The sequence below is a fragment of the Etheostoma cragini genome, chromosome 23, assembly GCF_013103735.1.
Source record: "Etheostoma cragini isolate CJK2018 chromosome 23, CSU_Ecrag_1.0, whole genome shotgun sequence".
Classification (NCBI taxonomy): Eukaryota; Metazoa; Chordata; class Actinopteri; order Perciformes; family Percidae; genus Etheostoma; species Etheostoma cragini.
This window is the reverse complement of record NC_048429.1, coordinates 14,830,895-14,850,091: the sequence shown is the minus strand read 5'-3', so window position 1 is coordinate 14,850,091 and position 19,197 is coordinate 14,830,895. Positions and strand designations below refer to the sequence as shown.

The following is a 19,197-nucleotide window of genomic DNA, read 5'->3' as shown; positions in this document are numbered from 1 at the left end:
TATACTATGGCGTTTTCATCACTTTTTTTGACATACTATACCATGGCTTTTTTTGGCATACTATACTATGGCGTTTTTATCACTTTTTTCAACATACTATACCATGGCTTTTTTTGGCATACTGTACTGTGGCTTTTTTTTTGGCATAGTACACTATGGCTTTTTCATCACTTTTTTCAACGTACCATATACTATGGCTTTTTTGACGTACTATACTGAGGCTTTTTTATTACTATTTTCGACGTACTATACTATGGCCTTTTTTGTCAATTTTTTAAATACTACACTAGGGCTTTTTTTTGACACACTATACTATGGCTTTTTTCACTTTGTTTTCCAAATGCTATACTATGGCTTTTTCATCACTTTTGTCGACATACTATATACTATGGCTTTTTTTGGCATACTAAACCATGGCTTTTTTTGAGATACTGAACTGTGGCTTTTCCATCACTATTTTCGACATATTATACTATAGCCTTTTTTTTCAATTTTTGAAATACTACACTATGGCTTTTTTTTGACATGCTACACTATGGCTTTTTTGACATACTGTACTATGGCGTTAATTCACTTTTTTCAACGTGCTATATTATAGCCTTTTTTTTCATAAATTTCAGACATACTATTCCATGGCTTTTTCGACATACTATGCTTTGACTTTTTCATCACTTTTTTTGACATACTATGCTATGGCTTTTTAAACATACTCAACTATTGATGTTTTATCACTTTTTTCAACATACTAAACCATGGCTTTTTTTGACATACTATGTTAAGGCTTTTTTATATACTATTCTCTGGCCTTTTTTTACATACTATACTATGGCTTTTTTTGACATACTATACTATGGCGTTTTCATCACTTTTTTCGACATACTATACCACGGCTATTTTTGGCATACTATACTATGGCGTTTTTAGCACTTTTTTCGACATACCATATACTATGGCTTTTTTGACGTAATATACTGTGGCTTTTTTATCACTATTTTCGACGTACTATACTATGGCCTTTTTTGTCAATCTTTTAAATACTACACTATGGCTTTTTTTTGACATACTATACTATGGCTTTTTTCACTTTGTTTTCCAAATACTATACTATGGCTTTTTCATCACTTTTTTCGACATACTATATACTATGGCTTTTTTTGGCATACTAAACCATGGCTTTTTTTGAGATACTGAACTGTGGCTTTTCCATCACTATTTTTGACATACTATACTATAGCCTTTTTTCTCAATTTTTGAAATACTACACTATGGCTTTTTTTTGACATGCTAGACCATGGCTTTTTTTTTACATACTATACTGTACCATGGCTTTTTTTTGGCATACCATACTGTAGTGTTTTTATCACTTTTTTCGACATACTATAATATAGCTTTTTTTTGGCATACTGTACTATGGCTTTTTTTTGGCACACTACACTATGGCATTTCATCACTTTTTTCAACATACTATATATACTATGTCTTTTTTGACATACTATGTTGTGGCTTTTTCATCACTTTTTTTGGACGTACTTTACTGTGGCCTTTCTTGTCAATTTTTGACATACTATACTATGGCTTTTTTGACATGCTATACTGTGTTTTTTTTTTACATACTATACTTCTGCTTTTTTATCACTTTTTTCAACATACGACATTATGGCTTTTTTATCACTTTTTTGCCTTACTATACTATGGCATTTTTTTTACATACTATAATTCTGCTTTTTTTTCACATACTACACAATTGCTTGTTTTTGATATACTATACTATAGCTTTTATTGACATACAACATTATGGCTTTTTTTCACTTTTTTGCCTTACTATACTATGGCTTTTTTTGGCATACAACATTATGGCTTTTTTTCACTTTTTTGCCTTACTATACTATGGCTTTTTTTGGCATACTAAACTGTGTCTTTTTCATCACTATTTTTGACATACTATACTATGGCCTTTTTTGTCAATTTTTGAGTTACTACACTATGGCTTTTTTTTTACATGCTACACTATGGCTTTTTGACATACTATACTATGGCGTTAATTCACTTTTTTCGACGTACTACATTGTAGCCTTTTTTTCATACATTTTAGACATACTATACTATGTCTTCTTTTGACATGCTACACTATGGCTTTTTTTTACATACTATACTTCTGCTTTTTTATCACTTTTCGACATACGACATTATGGCTTTTTTAACACTTTTTTGCCTTACTATACTATGGCATTTTTTTGGACATACTATACAATGCTTTTTTTTTTTACATGCTATACTATGGCTTTTTTTTTTACATACTATACTATGGCTTTTTTTGACATACTGTACTATGGCGTATTCATCACTTTTTTTGACATACTATACTATGGCTATTTTTTGACATACTGTACTATGGCTTTTTCATCACTTTTTTAAACATACTATATACTATTGCTTTTTTGACATACTATACTGTGGCTTTTTAATCACTGTTTTCGACGTACTTTACTGTGGCCTTTTTTGTCAATTTTTGACATTCAATAAATGGCTTTTTTTTCACATACTATTCAATGGCATTTTTTTTACATACTATACTATGGCTTTTATTGACATACAACATTATGGCTTTTTTAACATTTTTTTGCCTTACTAGCCTATACTATGGCATTTTTTTGACATACTATACTATGGCTCTTTTTGGCACACTACACTGTGGTGTTTTTAATCACTTTTTTTTGACACACTATACTATGGCTTTTTTTTAACATAATGTACTATGGCTTTTTTGGACGTACTATGCTAAGGCCTTTTCATCCCTTTTTTCGACATACAACATTATGGCTTTTTTATCACTTTTTTGCCTTAATATACTATGGCATTTTTTTTTTTAAGATTATTTTTTGGGCATTTTAGGCCTTTATTTGATAGGACAGTTGAGGACATGAAAGGGGAGAGAGAGGGGGAGTGACATGCAGCAAAGGGACGCAGGCCGGATTCGAACCCGGGCCGGCTGCGTCGAGGAGTAAACCTCTATACATGGGCACCCGCTCTACCAACTGAGCTATCTGGGTGCCCTCTATGGCATTTTTTTGACATACTATACTATGGCTTTTTTTGGCACACTACACTGTGGTGTTTTTAATCACTTTTTTTTGACACACTATACTATGGCTTTTTTAGGCACACTATACTATGGCTTATTTTGGCATTTGGCTATTTTTGACGTACTATACTGTGGCCTTTTTTGTCCATTTTTCGACATACTATGCTATGACTTTTTCATCACTTTTTTCAACATACTCAACTAAGGCTTATTTTATATACTATTCTATGGCCTTTTTTGACATACTATACTATGGCTTTTTTTGACAAAAAAAATGATAGTATAGTAATACTATCCTTTTTTTCACCTTACTATACTATGGCTTTTTATAACACTTTTTCAACCCACTATACATTGGCTTTTTTAGCACTTTTTTTGCCTTGCTAAACAATGGCTTTTATTTTAACACTTCTTTTACATATTATACTATGGCCGTTTTTATCAATTTTTGACACACTATACTATGTGTTTTTATCACTTTTTTTACATGATATACTATTGATGTTTCATTACTTTTTTGACATACTTTACAATTGATATTTTATCTCCTTTTTAAGACATATTATACTAAGGCCTTTTTTATAAATTTTAGACGTACTATACTATGGGTTTTTCGACATACTATGCTCTGACTTTTTCATCACTTTTTTCGACATATTATACTATGGCTTTTTAAACATACTCGACCATCGATGTTTTATCACTTTTTTTTACATACTATGCTATGGCTTTTTTTTATATACACTATACTTTCTTTTTTTTTTGCCTTACTATACTATGGCTATTTTAACACTTTTTCGACATACTATACTATGGCTTTTTTATCACTTTTTTCGTCTTACTATACTACGGCTTTTTTTAACACTTTTTCAACAAACTGTACTATGTTTTTTTCCACACACTATACTATTGCCTTTTTTTAATCAATTTTTAACATACTATTCTATGGCTTTTTTCGACAGTCTATACTATGGCTTTTTTCGTCATTCTACAATATGGCTTTTTTTATCAGTTTTTTCGACATTCTACACTATGGCTTTTTATCACTTTTTTCCATATACTATACTAAGACCTTTTTTTAAAACAATTTTTGACATCCTATACTGTGGCCTTTTTTTTTAATCAATTTTTGACATACTATACTATTGATGTTTTATCACTTTTGTTGACATACTATACTATAGCTTTTCCATTAATTTTTTCCACATACTACAGTATAGCCTTTTTTTTAATCCTTTTTGACATACTATACTATCACTTTTTCAACATACTATACTATGGCTTTTTAACACTTTTTTGACATTCTATACTATGGCTTTTTTATCACTTTTTTCCACATACTATACAATGACCTTTTTTTTTAATCAATTTTCAACATACTATACAATGGCTTCTTTTAATACTTTTTTGACATATTATACTATGTTTGACAGAGAAATTCATTTTATAAGTCTTTTATTTCGTATTTCTCTGTAGTAATGTTTTAAAATATTATAACTTTCATTTATAATATTTTCATGATTATTCTATATTCATATCTTGCTTGTCATATGAACTTACATGCTTATTATATTTTATAATTAATTTTAAGCTTATTATTAATCTTATATGCACATTTAACAATACTGTGATTCTTTCAAACTGTGTCTGTTTTTCTTTAGTCAGTGCTGCCTAACCAAGAGGCCATGAATGTCTCACTGTTGTAAGTCACGGAGATAACCAGTGTCTTAGATTCGAGGTCAGTCAGAGTAGACAAAGTGCAGGCCTGCACTTTGCCCTGATTCTTTTAGGTAGCCTTAAACCAAATAACAGATGTCCTGTAATCTCTGTGTGTCTAACTTTCAATAAAGGGAGAGAACTGCAGAGAATTCCGCGAAGTCCCACTAGAGCTGCGCTGGAGGATAGGTGGCTTTTAGTGTGTTCTTCCCTCTTGCAATTGTCTATCAAACTGCTCATTACCGTCTGCGTCTCGTTTTTCTTGCTTGACCGTGTTTATTTAGTAAGTTAAAATGTTATGAACCTGACAATGTTTTTTATCAATTTTTGACATACTATTATACAATGTGTTTTCATCCCTTTTTTGACATACTATACAATGTGTTTTCATCACTTTTTTGACTTACTATACAATGTCTTTTCATCACTTTTTTTGACATACTGTACTATTGATGTTTTATCACTTTTGTTGACATGGTATACTATAGCTTTTTTTAAACACTTTTTGACATACTAACTATGGCTTTTTTTAACACTTTTTTTGACATACTATACTATGACCTTCACATCCCTTTTTTTTTTCGACATACTATACTATGGCTTTTTCATCACTTTTTTCGACATATGTACCATACTGTGGCTTTTGTTTTAAACACTTTTTTGATTCAAACCCACTACAGGACTCAGCTTACATAGGGCAAACTCTCTTACTGAGTGAGCTGGAGGTCTACCCTTTTGCTACTTTTTTCAAGCATACCGATCACTTTTACAAAATACTATAGCTTTTTTATAATTTTTTCTTTCGACATTCTATTGTATGGCTTTTTGAACATACTTTATTATTGATTTTTTTTATCACTTTTGTTAAACATACTATAATATGGCTTTTTTATCCTTTTTTTTTTCTTTCCATACTTCATTATGGCTATTATTCTTTTTTACACACTTTTATTGAAATCCTATATTAGTTTTTTTAATCACCTTTTTGACAAACTGTACTATTTACTTTTTATTTTTTTGACATACTACTATGGATCTTATAACCTTCTTAGTTTAGATAACCACACCCACAATAGTAGTAGGTTGTGATTACGCCCCAGTACATTTACCCACACTGACTACTATGCACTACTTTACCATAGTGCTATACTTTTTTTACTGATTTAACTACACTGTTTTTCTATCCAGCCCTTTTCTCTGACATAAATTAAACTTTCTCCGTTGGGATCTTTCCTGACGCTTTTCTCTGGCACCTCCAGGGGCCTTACGGCGCACTTACATAAATCCAGAATGAGGCTGGGGCTGGGGCTACGTTCACCGTCCCAGTCCCCTTCCCTTACGCCATCAGGGCTAAGTTAAGAGTATCAGGCCCTGGAGACGTATTAGCACTACACCGGAACTGGCGTTGTGTCAAACAGAATTCAGAGAAAGAAACTAGGCTTCTTAGGAATTATGTACTGCCTCATAACAGGATGTATGAAAGTGTTTATACCAGGATAGAATATTTCAAACTGTAAACAAACTGTAGCCCAGTCACCATGTCTAGGCAAAATCCTAATTTTTTAATTTCAGAGGTTGACTAATAAATGACCAAAATGCTAAACCAAGAAAACAAGAAAAACTACATATTTACATGGAATAATAACAACCCAAAGAAACAGTAAACTAGACATAGTTCATACCATTTATTTAGTCTTGACTTAAAGGTATTTTTAATGACAGGAAAATAAGACAATAATCTACAAGGGGGACTCAGAAATACATACACATACTTCACTGCTGTTCAGGAAATAAAAAAAAAAAGGTCTATGTACAAGTAAGGAGATGTGTGCTGATAGTGTCCATCCATGCCCCGAGAGATATCAGACCTGCTCGCCCAGGTTCAAAACACGAAACTTGTCTAGATTATAGAAGCAGGCCTTGACGACTCGCCCGCCAAAATAACGTCCGTTCAGATCCACTACGGCTGCAGAGGAGAGAGAGACGGTTAAGGTCAGACTGTACCAAAATACACAGAAAAACCTTTCAACAACAGGATCAGTATTGCCATTTAAAATAAATCAGATACAGATACTTCGACCCAATATATAACGGTGTTGTTTCCCAAAATGTAAATCATTCTGAATCATACAGCTTGATATGTCATTTCGAAAGGAATAGTTTCAACATGTTGGGGAAATGATTTTTCTCTTTCTTGGGAAACCAGCGGCGACTCCAGTAAGTCAATGCACTCACAAGAAATAGTCCAGCACAAACCCTGATTGGACCACAACTTTCATTTTGTTACATTAAGCAAAGAAGACAGCCCATTTAAAGCTGCGTATATGCTATGATAGGCAGATTCTTTCACTTTTGAAATTTGGACAGAGCCAAGCTACAGCAGCTGTTTCCCACATTCCTATGCTGTCTAAAATTGCGCATTTCTGTCCTTACACTTGCTCTTTTGAGTACATTTGCGTTCATACTTACAAAGTTTGGCCAAACGCCTTGCACTCAAAATGGTCATAACATGTGGAACTCTGGACACTACTCGCCAAACCAACTGCCGCCATCTTTGCTATAGAGCAGAACTCTAGGACAATGTCTTTTCAAACTTGTGAATATGGCAGGCAAGGCAGCTGCAAGGGTTCCGTTTGAAACAGTGAAAACAATGCTACACGAATTCATAAATGTTTTTTTTTTCAATAAATAGCACTATATTGTAATTAGATAGCGAGAATACAAGACGGTATGTATTTTGCCATGCAATAATAGGTTGCAGTAATACTCCACCTGGCTGTATAAAACAGTCATTTCTGGTCAGTGCATCATGGCACAATTTTAAACCACACTACCCTTTTGAAATCATACGCACTACACTGGTGAACACATACTGTAGAGGACACAGTGTACTACAAATAAGTGTACTCATGGTAGTATCAAAATTGAGACACACCTCCAGTCTTTGTGCTAGCAAAGCTTTTGGCTATAGCATTGTATTTAAAATATTGACATGAAAGTGGTGACACCTTTCTCATCAACCCTCAGCAACAAAGCGAATAAGCATATTTGGCCAAAATGTTGAATATGATATTACTATGAAATCATCATAGTAAAAGATGAAAAAAAGACTTGTTGAAGGTGAAACTGGGTTTAAACCCATGTGTCTTGTTATTGAGGGAAGGCAAGAGACTTTCCCTCCAGGGAGCAATCAAATGTTTTATCATCATCTATAAAATTAAATCACACAGTGTAACGCTTTAAGACTGAGGCACTCTGACTTGTTCTTGGAGCGTCTGTCCCGCTTTCTGAGAGCTGTGATATAAGCGTGGCTCTGCCGCTGAGGCAAGGAGACGGCAGGGTTGCTGGGCCACATATGATGTAACACCGCAGGGAGTCCCACCTTGTTTTTGATCTGGGCCAACCCATTTAGAATGGGACACACTTTCAGCCACATTAATAGAGCAGTTATACAAGAAAGTGATGCAGTTACATAAAGCATATTGTCCGCCAAAAAAGAAACCAGCTGCTTACGTATGGGTATGACCTGCTGAAAGCAGAAACACAACGGAAATGTGGAAGGTGATGAATTTCAGTGAGGAAGTTGTCACAAAAAATTAGGGCTGGGTAACAAATGCAATACTTACCCACAGACAGAACTGCCTTTAAAGTTTTGAGTATAAAAACAAAAACAAAAAAACTCAGAATTCAAAACCAAAACCGTACACGTCGTAGAGACATTCATACAAAGAGACGGGCTCACATATTAGGGGGCTGAACAATAAATAAAAAGATTTGTGCTGTAACATGTAAAGTTGTCATTTCTTTTTTAGTTTTATAAAATTGGTATCAAAAAAGTATTGTTAAGGAACCAGTGTTGAAGTCTCAGTATTCGAATTTTTTTGTTTAACGATACCCAGGCTTACAATAAATGTGGGTGCAAATTTGGAGCTCCAGTGACATTTAACCCATTTTAAGGCAACACGATTCAGGTGTTCTTTTAGAGAACAATCTGCTGGCTTACCAGGATTGTGCATAAGAGACAACAAAAAAATACTGACCTTTGATGGCGGACTCCACCCTCTCAAACTCCAGAAATATCCTAACAGCTTCATCATCCGGGACAACTGCAATCTGAGAAGCAAAGGGTTTTTTGTTGTTGGGATTGTCCTATTGGATCAATGCATTCACTTCAAACTTTATAGTTCTCTTCTCTTACCTCAAAAATGACACATTTAACTACTTTGCCATATTTCTCGCACTCTTCTTTTGTCTCTCCCTCCAAGTCTTCGTCCACCTCTCCTCGGCCCACCATGTTCTACAAAACAGACATACATCAGGTCTACTTGCACGGGACAATAGAAGAAAAGAAAATGTGATGTGACCACCTGCGAGTCTGCGCTCAAACTGCACTAGAAGCTCTTTAAATATATTGTCTCCAATTTCTGACATCTGGCTAAAAAACATTTTATTTGGGGGGGGGCTTTTCTCTTTATTACATAGAGACAGTGAAAAGGCATGAAAGGGGCAAGAGATGGGGGGGTAGCACCCAGCAAAGGGCAGCAGGTTGGATTCAAACCCGGGTTGCTGCAGGTCTCAGCCAACATGGGGCAAATGCTCAGACAGGCTGAGCTAGAGGCCAAAAATAAGTGACCAAAATAACTAAAAGATGTCTAAAGCTTAATAATTTAACTCAGGGGTAAATGAGTCTTTTCTCTTAGCAGCAAAACTGACTCAATAAGATCCCAGCAAACCCCCAACCAAAACACAAACTGTCTCAAGTTCCACGCTGGACAACAAAGACTAAACTTGGTATATCCAACAGCATTAATACAAACACACACACCCTCAGCAGGACAACTTTGGTCGGGTTTTTGAGGATTTCTGTGAGCGGGTTGGCGTCTGACTTCTTTGAAGAGTCCGCTGGTTGGATGGAAACAGAGACAAAAGTCAGTTTTTTATTCTCCTCAATAGAATACGTACACACAGTACATGCATACAGTACATACATACCTACATGCATATCAACTTTTTAGCTAGTCCTTGGTTAAACTCTAACACTAAGAACAAGAGGTACCAAAACTGCAACAAAGTGTTTCTCAGGGGACACCTGGTGTTATGGCCTCTACGTCCTTTTTAGAACAGGGAGAGAATGTCTGCTGTAAGAGTGACTGTATTCTGATCCAAACTCTAGTTTGGTAGTGTAAAGAGTACAGACGTTCCAGCTTATTGCCTCCAAAAAATATAAACTTATACAACTATAGACAGTTTGACTGAAAATAAAGCAGGGATGACTAATGATGAATGACAATGACCTCTAGTGGCCAAAAGCAAACAATGCAGCACGAAAGAATCACAGGATAAACTGTCATCTGTTTTCATTTCAAGCCCTCAAAAACACACACGCACACACGCACACACGCACAAACTCTCCAGCTGAAAGCAAATAAGTGTTTCTTTCTCGTAAATTGTTGAACTATTTCATACACTATAATCAACATGTATTGTGGATTTATCTTAGAGGTCCCATGACATGGTGCTCTTTAGATGATTTTTTTATAGCCCTTAGTGGTCCCCTAATACCATATCTAAAGTCTCTTTAAAATAGGGTTAGGGTTAGGTTAAGCCTTGACCAACTGCAACTTTGCTCGTTTGAAACCATGATGTCTCTCTCTCATGGGTGGGCCAAATTCACTGGCCGGGCAATTAAGAGAAAGGGGAGGTAACCTCGCCCCTTATGACCTCATTCCAGATTGGCCCATCTGAACTTTCATTTTTCTCGAAGGCAGAGCAGGATACCCAGGGCTCGGTTTACACCTATCGCCATTTCTAACCATTGGGGGACCACAGGCAGGCTGGGGTAACTCATATTAATGGTAAAAAAACTCATAAAGTGACATTTTCATGCCATGGGACCTTTAATTGAATCATTGTCCAGAGGTTAGGGTTAGTCCCAATTAGGAGCAGAGCTTGAAAATAAGGGACATTAATAACTCCGTTTGAGCTAAATAGAGGTAAAATGACTCAACTTTTAACAGACCTAAAGCGTTGCTGCTTTGAATTTGGTTACTGCACATGAAAATAGATTAACATATACATGGATAGAACAGATGACTGCAAACAAACACACACTTAAAATAAAAGACGAGAAGGACATTACCCAATGGGGGGGAGAGAGCAAATGGGAGTGAATGCCAACCTGCAGAGCCTCCGGCTGAAGTCTCAGCAGCAGCTGCCTGGCTGGATCCAGCTGCTCAGACACACAGACACAAAAGAGTTTAAAGACACACAGTGGTAAAATATCCACATAGGAGAACATCCACCTGTTCCTGGAATTAAACATCACTGATGAGTGTAGAGCAGAAATACACATGCAAAGATCAAAAGTGGCAAATAAAAAGTCAATGCAGGTGAGACTAACTGAATGAGACTAAACAACAAAAATAAGGCCTGGAGATGACACAAACAAAAGGTCAGTTAAAGCAGTTGACGGGTAAGAAGGAAAGTAAAAGTGGACGTGGAAAAGAATACAGTGGCATATATAGCATTGGGGAGATTATTGGCAGCAAAAAAAACACACAAAAGGTGGTGCTTACGTTTCTCTGCAGCGTCGCCTATGATGATCTTTCCACCTCTCTTGCTGGTCTTCTCCACTGACAGCGCCGTGCTGAGGCCCTGCTCGTGCTTCCCCAGGCCCTGGCCTTCTTTGAAGCCGTACTTCTGCATAATCTTGTGGGCCACCGTACCTCTGCGGGAGTCGATATTGAAAAGAAACTTTAAAAAAGGGTGATGTTGTAACGTTAGAGTCATTTAATAGAAAATGCACCTGCGCCCATCTTTGCGCAGTATAGGGTGCTGTGTCCAGGTGAATTCTTGGCGTATTGCTATCTTGCAATGTCCCACCCACCCCATGTTAGCCAGGAAGGAGCTGGTTGGTCCAGGCGGCGAGCGCGGCCGCTCCAAGTCCTCGTACATAGGAGGAGGGATGGCGGCCTTCGACCCTCTGGAAGGACAGGCCTCATCCTCGTAGGAGTACGAGCCTAAACACACATCGAAAAGAAAAAACACCAACATCATGTAGTGCAGCACAACCACATTGTTCAGGTGTCAGACATACTGTTGTCAGCCAGAATACAATTCATGTTTTAGACTTTTTTATATTCCTTGCATATATTTTGTATTTGGTTGGTCTTTAATTGCTGTACCATCACAGCAGCTCTGTGAAGAACTAATGATGATATTGTGATTTTACACCGACATTCCCGGCAGATATGTCATACTCAAATGATGTACACAACGCTGCCCTCTGCTGTAGACAAACTGCCCAGACTGCTCATTTAACAGAGTATTACCATCACTAACATTTTGTCTGGGGTTGTCGGGATCCTGAGGGTTAAATATCATTAGACCAGCTAGATCTCTGAGCCGAGAGGAAAATACTTTTTTTCTTCCTAGGTTGGCCATGCACGAGACAAGTGCATAAATGCTGACAGTTGACTGAGGTTGAGTTAAACTCCATGGCAAGCCAATCAGAGGTAGAGTTAGGCAGGTGTTCGAAAGCATGGACACATAACGAACAACACAAGCGAGTCAGTCAGTTACTTCTACCTATGGTTAGTCAGCGGTGTGAAGCCATCACCACCTGATTGATCATAAGACTTACCGTCCTTGTCCACAAGTGAAGAAGGAGGGGCAATAGCTGCTCCACCCATGGCTGGGAGAGAGAGACAGGAGATCCATCATGTTAGAGAATTACAGAAACTTTCATGTCTTCTGCTGTCCTATTAAAATAAACGCTGTAATGCCCAAAAACATCATCCAAAAAAAACATACTTCAAAAAAAAAATCCCAAATAGGTGAATAATTCTAAAGGTAAGCTAAGTGCGGTTAAATACTCACTTCGTTTCCTCCGCTCTGTCTCGTAGTCCTCCTCCTCATCCGACTCGCCCTCTGCTGCAGGGAAACGAGAGAAACCGCTTGGCGCTCCGCCGTCGTGCCTGTCTTTCCTCTTCCTGCAACACACCCAGTTCAAGATTTAAACCTGAGTTCCTTCTACTTAGTGTCGCGGTCTTTACTTTTTCCCAAATTACGACTACATAACAAATTACTATTGCCCTTCACTGTGTTTTGTCCCATGTTATGGCTACAAGTAGAGCTGGGTAATATTGGAAATAAAATCTAATCGAACAATATTTTTGACCAAATACATCAATATCAATGTTGTGGCGATATTAGGGTAGTAGGGTTAGTAGTAGGGTTAGATAGTAGGGTTGACTATTGATTCTTTAACAATAAGAGTTGTGACAATAACCAATAATGTGGATACAATGACAATGAGTAAATAATAGAACAGCTAGTAAGTCTGTTAAGTTCAGAAAATGACATCAATCTATTGTAATTCAGCACTGGAAACCAAGGAAAAGACAACAGTTGTGTCATATCACAATATGACAAGTCATATCTGGCCTAATTTATTGATGCCGATAATGCGTCCATAACATTGTGTCCATCCATAGCTACAAGCACATAGTTAAAGATCAACATCCCCGATGAGCCTGAGTATGAAGGAGGGAAAAAGTGCTTTGAGTAAACCATCATGGCAGTACTTCTCTCTGTCATCCATCTCCTTCAGCCGCTCCTGCTCCCTCTGCCGCTGTCGTTCTTCACGGTGTCGCTTCACCACCTTCTCGTAGTCGTTGGGGAACATTGGATCGTACTCGTCCGCCAACGGGATCAGCACATCGCCAGCGGAGAAACCACTGGGCACAGCGTCCTGAAGCGCACATCAACACAGAACCAATCCGACAGGTGAGAATGAGCTAGAGATGGCGTCCACAGACGCAACTGATATGTGATTTTGATCAGGATTAGGGCTGCGCAATATATCGTTCATTCATCGCCATCGCGAGATGAACTGGTGCAATAACCACATCGCAAAAGGCACTCAGGTTTTTGTGTTCGTAAAAAGAAAACTGCACTTTCAAATATAACTTTTTTTAGGCTCCATTTTGTATTCAATTCAATGTTGAATATGTTCAATAAACGAATGTTAGAGATGATTTCCTTTTTTTGGTTTTAAATTCAACACGCAATTTGTTGTTTTTTATTTGTTTTTTCGGCAGAATACTGTCAGCAGCAGACTTGATTACACTTTAATATCTGTTTATTTATTGCAAAAAATATCGTTGGAGATATTCAACATCATTATCGCATATCATGCTCACCAAATTAGGATATTTACATTTATTTTCAGGAGATAAGGTCGAGTCTGTGTCAAGCAGCATCCCAACACCACACACTGCTCTGTGTCATACTATCAACATAAGGTACATTTCCGCTTCTTTGGCTAAAATCTAGATAAATGAACTCAATGAAGAGAATAAAATCTAGTAAAGATTTCATGAACAATGATGACAAGGTTGACTGGGTAAGACAGACCTTAAGTCCAGCAGCAGCATGTGGAGGAGTGTCTATGATCTGTCTCTCCTCACTGGAGCCTCCTCGCTTTAGATCAATAACTGGAGCCAAGACAGTGGTCTGCTTCATCCGCTGGGTCTACACAGAAACACACAGACAGTCACACAAATGTCATATGCGCCACAAATGTACATATTTAATATATATTATATATAATTATATATTATTATTGTGTCTCCTTTTGATCATTTTTGTCATATTTGGAATTGTTTTGGGTGTCTTTGGTCATTTGGCGTCTCTCTTGAGTCAGTCTTTGTCCCATTGTGGTAGTTTTGCGTCTCCTTTTCAAATCCTTTTGTACCATTATCATCACCATATCTGTGTCTAAAATTATGAAAAAGCTAGATCCAAAACCACTTTACCTAGACTTGTCAAATCTGGACTAAATTATTCTAGAAAGGCTAACAATTCTCAACAATATAGTTTCAGATTTTTCAGAAGAAAACTTTATTCTATTTGTGAAAGTGCATAAAAGGAGATTTTACAGTTTTTTTCATATGTAGACCACATTGGACAAGGTCCAGAATCCATAACCAATATACCTAGACTTGTCAAATCTTGACTAAATATTCCAAAGTGACGACAGATTCTTAAAAACACCGTTTCAGATTTTTGAAAACTTTATTATATTTGTGGCAATGCAATAAAAGGGAGCTTTCCCTGTTCTTCTTCATACGTACACCACATGTGACACATTAGAATAAGTGAATTACTCCTTTATTGCATTTTCACAAATAGATTAAAGCTTTTACAAAGGTAAAAACTGTGTTTTAAGACTCTTTAGCCTCTCTGGGATAATGTAATTCAAATTTGACAAGTCTAGGTATAGTGGTTTTAGATCTGAACCTGGTCCAATGTGGTGTACATATGAAGAAACAGTAAAATCTCCCTTTATTGCATTTTCACAAATAGAATAAAGCTTTTACAAAACTAAAACTATGTTTTTAAGAATTGTTAGCTTCTCTGGGATAATTCAGTCCAGATTTGACAAGTCTATGTATAGTGGTTTGGAATCCAGACCTAGTCCAATGTGGTCTATATATAAAAAAGAACAGGGAAATCCTCCTTCATTGAATTTTCACAAATATAATAAAGCTTTTACAGATCTGAATCTGTGTTTTTAAGAATTGTTAGCTTCTTTGGGACAATTTAGTCCAGATTTGACAAGTCTAGGTACAGTGGCTTTAGATCTGGACCTGGTCTAATGTGGTCAATCGGCAGCTAACTTCAGCTTTAAGTTTCCCTTAAATGTTCCCTTAACTGCCGAATCGGATGCCAACTTCAGCGTCGTCCATACTTCCACGTATTTCACCTGTGTAGCTACTGTAACGTTACTTGCATTGCATGTACCAACCTTGGCCTGGGTAAGAGCCGCCTTCTTCACCTTCAGCTGGGACTGCAGCAGCTTGAAGTTCTTGGACCAGCCTTCGGTCTTGGTGTCACTGGCACCTACACCGAGGTCATCATACAGCGACATTGCTGCCTGTCAGTAGTGCCTCTGTATTCTGCAGACAGAGACACGTTTCATTTGATTTAACGCTGGCGTTAATATTACCTGGATTCAAGAGCCTCCGTGACGGGAATATACATAGTGGTAACCTAACTGAAAAGCTGGTTAAATTCTATTTTCAGTGATAATTCATAAAAGCTTAAACCCCAGCAGGCCAGGAGAAACTGGTTAAATATCAATGTAACGTTAGCTACATAAAGCTAGCATAGCTACTTGGCTAGCTAACTGCATGCTCTTAAACAAATTACCTTTAAACAACCATGTTATTTAATCTTGTTTTCAACATACCGGTTTTAGAAACGCCTGGACAATAACTAAAAGTAAGTGCCTATGACATAAAAAAGGTTTAGAGGAACATCTGAAATGAGTTAGGTCTGTGGGTACTGTCGGTACACGATGTATGAAGGCGGAAGCCAGCAGCACAACAACAAAACTAAGCACGACAGTCAACGACATTTAGATACAGTTTCCGCTCTTGGTCCACCTAGTGACTGGATGACTACATGCACGTAGGAAGAGAACTGTCGTCACTAGCATCAATTGGTGGAATGGGCGCGCAATGTGGAACGGTTTGCTCCTCGCACCAGAGGGTACGGGTTCGACTCCGACCTGTGGCCCTTTGCTGCTTGTAATTCCCCCTCTCTCCCTCTATTCATATCTTAATCTGTCCCGTAAAAATAAAGGCCTAAAATTGCCCCAATAAAAAATCGACAAAATATGTATCTTCTTCTGCTTTTAAAAACAAATAAAAACAATCCTAGTGTGTGTGTGGGGTGTGTCGGTGAGCATCCTATATCAGCATCCTCATTACCATCTAAGCCTGCATGGGCGGGAACACATACAAAACAAATCAGCACATCCTTATTGTAGCCTACAGTCTGTATGATGTATTTCAAAAGTAAGATACATATGCTTTTTGGTTTTGATGTGACAGTGCTGCCAAGCTATCCAAAGCAATTAGTGCATCACTGTTGTTTTCTTCCAACCATTGCAGTGCTAGTATTATAGCCAGATGCTCCACTGTATGCACTGATAGATGATCTGTGGCTCTCTTCTTAATAAATACTTAATATCAATCAATAACTTATCTGCTAAGTGCTTTTCAATATAACGCTGAACTATCTTCACAGCAGATCTCTGTTCAAACTTCGTACTCAATTGCTGTTGGCTACTAATGGCTTCACAAACAACCAGGGACGATCAGCTGAAGACGGGACTGTTGGACCATATGTTATATTTCCTAAACCTATACTTTTGGCTTTTACATTCACCAAAACTATTTATTTTTTTTAAATGGATTTGTTATGTTCCCAACAATCCAGCAAAATGGCATTTGCCTGGTGAGCTCTGCCATAACCTGGTTTATCAGTACCACCCCAATGTCACGTTTGTTAGTGTCTGTATTTTCTGTCTCCTGTGTTATTTTGAAGTCTGTTGTCAGTTGTATTCTGTTATGTGGCGTGTACCCTTTAGTTCCTGTGTTTCCAGTTTTGGTACTTCTGTAAAAAAAAAAATGTTTTCCTTCACATTCTGGAAGTATTTGTGCTTGCTGCCTTGTGGACTCCTTTTGTTCATATGGACTTTGGTATAGCTTTGATTTTTTTGATCCTCAAGTAACACTACTCTTGCCTGCTCTCTGCATTTTGGTTCTACACATTCTCTGGCATCTCTTCAGCCACCAATCCACACTCCCTACTTTTTGGTCCACACGGGGACTTGAACCAGTGACCCTGAGGTTCCCAACCCAATTTCCATATGGTGTGAGCTACTGCAACCCTAAGTTAAGTTCAATTTCCTAACAACTCCCCATACCTCTAACTGTTTCTCTTACGATATTGTGTTACAGTAGGTGTTGCAGCCTGCATTTTGCTGCCCTAGGCTAATTTTTTTATGTACATGGTCACTACAGAACTGGTCTCCAGTAGCAACACACAAGGGCTTTTTAATCATGGCGCTGTGCCACCGTACCGTGTAACATAACATAACTTGTAGGCTATGGATGTGTATTTATTTATCCTAGTAAAAAAAGAATATGCGTGCACACTCTATGTACCCAGCTGTGGAGTGTAACTAAGTACATTCACTCAAGTAATGTACTTAAGTACAAATGTTGAGGTACTTGTACTTTACTTGAGTCTTTTCTTTTCGTTACACTTTCTACTGCTACTCCACTAAATGTCAGAGAGAAATATTGTAATTTTTACTCCACAGCATTGATCTGACGCCTTTAGTTACTGGTTACTTTACAAATTAGGATTTTTGCACACAAAACACATGTAGTTTTTAAAATCTGATGTTTTGTCCTGACTTAAACTTCACAAATAACATAACTGCCTACAAGCAGCTGAAATGATCAGATCATTAAACACACAAACTGTTTGGATTAAGTACTTTTGATTACTTTAAGTAAATTTTCCTGAACCCACATGGGCCTACTTTTACTCAAGTACCATTTTCAATGCAGAAATTTTACTTGCAATAGAGTATTTTTACATTGTAGTGTTAGTACTTTTACTGAAGTAAAGGATCTGAATACTTCTTCAGCTACTGTATGCAGCAGGCGTGTAGTAAGTAATGGGCCAGGGCGGCATTGCGGGCCCTCTTGGATAACTTATCTGCGAGTGACGTAGTTTTTTGTGTTCTTTGATCCTGTCACTGTTGTGGACTCAGTGAGATTTGGCACCTTGCTGGCCACTTTTCATTATATTTTGCATAATTCAAACAATGCTTGGCTAGAAGTTTTCATTCTTTAATGATCTTTTACTGCTAGCAGCGCATTTGCTGCTCAATATCTGACCATAGTCCTGAAGCAACAACGCTGTTGTAGACAGTAGCCTGCTGCTATTGTCGTTGTAATAGGCATTAGGGGAACGTTCTCTAAAGGTTACAACGTTAAGGGAATGTTAGGAAAATGTTCTCTAAAGGTTACAACGTCAGGGGAATGTTAGGGGAATGTTCTCTAAAGGTTACAACATTAGCGGAACGTTCTCCAAAGGTTTTAACGTTAGGGGAATGTTAGGGGAATGTTCTCTAAAGGTTACAACGTTAGGGGAACGTTAGGGGAACTCTCTCTAAAGGTTACAACGTTAGGGGAATGTTAGCGGAATGTTCTCTAAAGGTTACAACATTTGTGGAACATTGTCTAAAGGTTACAACGTTAGCGGAAACGTTCTCCAAAGGTTTTAACGTTAGGGGAATGTTAGGGGAATGTTCTCTAAAGGTTACAACGTTAGGGGAACGTTAGGGGAACGCTCTCTAAAGGTTACAATGTTGGGAGAATGCTAGCGGAATGTTCTCTAAAGGTTACACCGTTAGGGGAATGTTAGGGGAACGTTCTCTAAAGGTTACAACGTTAGGGGAACGTTAGGGTAATGTTCTCTAAAGGTTACAACGTTAGGGGATTCTCAGAGGAACGTTTGATGTGACCAAAAAC

The 19,197-nt window shown here is 37.4% G+C and overlaps 1 protein-coding gene across 4 annotated transcripts; it reads right to left on the bottom strand.

Moving 5' to 3' along the window:
* Positions 1-6,464: 6,464 nt before the first annotated feature.
* On the bottom strand, positions 6,465-16,243 carry rbm17 (RNA binding motif protein 17). 4 transcript variants are annotated; one of them, XM_034863388.1, is made up of 13 exons: positions 16,053-16,243; positions 15,609-15,759; positions 14,216-14,332; positions 13,384-13,550; positions 12,677-12,789; positions 12,441-12,491; positions 11,685-11,817; positions 11,374-11,525; positions 10,938-11,027; positions 9,624-9,700; positions 8,997-9,095; positions 8,839-8,911; positions 6,465-6,764 (listed from the first exon to the last, which is right to left on the bottom strand). In XM_034863388.1, exons 2-13 carry the CDS (start codon positions 15,729-15,731, stop codon positions 6,661-6,663), a joined length of 1,299 nt encoding a protein of 432 aa, XP_034719279.1. In that variant the 5' UTR covers positions 15,732-15,759; positions 16,053-16,243; the 3' UTR covers positions 6,465-6,660. The 4 variants fall into 4 exon arrangements, with proteins under 4 accessions (XP_034719279.1, XP_034719280.1, XP_034719281.1 ...); XM_034863389.1 differs by having other exon boundaries at positions 9,624-9,697; XM_034863390.1 differs by having other exon boundaries at positions 10,977-11,027.
* Positions 16,244-19,197: the final 2,954 nt, after the last annotated feature.

Excerpts from the sequence above, each read along its gene's own strand:
- rbm17 (XM_034863388.1), bottom strand. The coding sequence starts at position 15,731 with ATGTCGCTGTATGATGACCTCGGTGTAGGTGCCAGTGACACCAAGACC. Across the intron at positions 12,790-13,383 it reads GAGATGGATGACAGAGAGAA|GAAGAGGAAAGACAGGCACG; the intron begins GTACTGCCATGA and ends GGTGTGTTGCAG. Across the intron at positions 6,765-8,838 it reads GGTGGAGTCCGCCATCAAAG|CCGTAGTGGATCTGAACGGA; the intron begins GTCAGTATTTTT and ends TCTCCTCTGCAG.